Source organism: Sorex fumeus, unplaced genomic scaffold (assembly GCF_029834395.1).
Source record: "Sorex fumeus unplaced genomic scaffold, SorFum_2.1 ptg000007l, whole genome shotgun sequence".
Taxonomy (NCBI): domain Eukaryota; kingdom Metazoa; phylum Chordata; class Mammalia; order Eulipotyphla; family Soricidae; genus Sorex; species Sorex fumeus.
In genome coordinates this window covers 4750585-4752788 of record NW_026606064.1, presented here as the reverse complement: position 1 = coordinate 4752788, position 2204 = coordinate 4750585, and the positions used below count along the sequence as shown (strand labels likewise).

At 33.9% G+C, this 2204-nt stretch overlaps 1 protein-coding gene across 1 annotated transcript; it reads right to left on the bottom strand.

Annotated features, from left to right (window-relative positions):
- Positions 1-825: 825 nt before the first annotated feature.
- LOC130043639 (olfactory receptor 5F1-like) lies at positions 826-1770 on the bottom strand. The gene has a single exon (XM_056136078.1). It carries the CDS (start codon positions 1768-1770, stop codon positions 826-828), a length of 945 nt encoding a protein of 314 aa, XP_055992053.1.
- Between the last annotated feature and the right edge of the window lie 434 nt (positions 1771-2204).

Genomic DNA, 2204 nt, shown 5'->3' with positions numbered 1-2204 from the left:
TGTTCTTGTTGAATTGTCTCTCAATGAGTTCTTCAGACTTGAGCTGGCATCCTGCTGAGAGCAGGACAAGTCCTGTTCATGTCATTTTCTTATCTCTACAAATATTTCTTGTTGAAATTTAATGCGACATGTTCCATTCCCTCTATAATTCTTCAGACAAGATACACATTCATTGAAAATTTCCTAATTAATTATTTAATTTATAAAAATGAATAACTTAAAACATTGATTAGGAAACGGTAAGATTAACCAGCAAATAAAATATAAACAAAATTAGTAAAACAAGAAGCAATAGAGATAGAGCAGAATTGTAATCATAGAAATAGCATTCACAAATATTTTCAGGTTAGAAAAACAAGAATCACATGAACAAACTCATAATAGTAATTAGTATCCCAATGCTTATACAATTTAAACTCATTGTTGAGATTAATAAAAACATAACAATTTTCAGAAGAATGCATAGCATCATAAGCAATAAAAGATAATTTTATTATATTAAAAAATAAAAAGATTTTGAAGTGATGGGTTGCAGAAAGATTAAAAAATAAAGAAAATCATGTTAATTGATTTTAAATAAGAAATACATTACTGATATCTTAGAATTAGGGTTATTTTATAATGACATTATTCATGTAGGAAAATGAATTACAGTGTAGAATTACTGAGCTAAGAACATGACTTAAACATGTTCGAATGCTTAAATACATTGAGCATTACAGAATATGATTGCTTCATAAATATACTAATCAAAATCTATAGGTTTGAACTAGTTATTGACATTCAATGAGAGAGTTTAATTTTTTATAAGATTTTAAATAACGATCACAGGAATGAAAGGATCCTTTTCTTAGTAATTACATTTCTTAAAGCCGTCTTCACTTCCTTATTCCTAAGGCTATAGATGAGAGGGTTCAACATGGGAATCACCACTGTGTAGAAAACTGAAGCCACTTTGTCCCGGTTGAGCGCATAGGTGGAACTAGGTTTCAGATATGTATAGATAGAGGTGGAATAGAACAGGATTATAGCTGTCAAGTGAGAGGCACATGTGGACAATGCTTTGTGCCTCCCTGCCCCTGAGTGCATCCGAAAAATGGAGAAGAGAATGTAAGCATAGGAAGTGAGAATGACAATCAGAGACCCAACTATATTCACACCAGCTAAAGTGGAGACAATGCTTTCACTCAGGCGTGTGTCAGAACATGAGAGCTTAAAAAGTGGTGGACTATCACAGAAGAAGTGGTGGATGATATTGGAACCACAGAATGGCAAGCTGCTTACATAACTGGTGATAATCATTGAGTTCAACAGTCCTGCTGTAAAGGCCCCTCCCGCCATTTTCAGGCAGATTGTAGGAGTCATGGTCAAGGAGTAAAGCAGTGGGTTGCATATGGCCACATAACGGTCATAGGCCATTAGTCCAAAGAGAATGCATTCTGTTGTGGCCATGGCTATGAAGAAGTACATTTGTAGGAAGCAGCCAGCAAAGGAAATGGTTTTCTTCTCTGATAATAAACCTGCCAGCATCTTTGGGGTGATGGTAGATGAATAACAAATATCCACGAAGGACAGGTTAGCCAGAAAGAAATACATGGGTGTGTGAAGGTGGGAATCAATCTTTATTAAAAGGATCATCCCAAGGTTTCCCAGAACCGTAAGTGTGTAAATCACTGAGAAAATTAAAAAGAGAATAATCTGGAGTTCCAAAGTGTCTGCTAAACCCAACAGCATAAATTCAGTCACTGAAGTGTAATTATTTTTGCTCATCTGTTGCTAATATATTTGAATTATACTTTCAATAAATTTAAATGTTTCCCTGTTTATAAGGAAAATTTGCCGAAATCCACGTAAGAGGAAAAAGCAATATCTACCATAATAACGCACTGTGGGTAGTTTGATGCGGTAATAGGAATTAAGATGCAAACTGAACAAACATTTGAAAATAATGTACTGTAGCCTATTCAACCTGACATGCTGGTTCTCTAGTCTAAGTCCAGCTATTCCACTTTCATGTTTCTTCCACATCATGTTTCTTTAAAATGATTTTTAAGTCATTCTCATTTCCCAAATCTAAAAAGGAATAGAAATATACTTGCTGAATTTTCTCCCAATCTCTGTAGTTACATGCTGTTAACTCAGTTATATATACATGCATATATACATTTGCCCCATAATATCACCTAATATTTTTTCAAAATTTA

Bases quoted from the DNA above. Each gene is read 5' to 3' on its own strand.
- LOC130043639 (XM_056136078.1), bottom strand. From the start codon at position 1,770: ATGAGCAAAAATAATTACACTTCAGTGACTGAATTTATGCTGTTGGGT.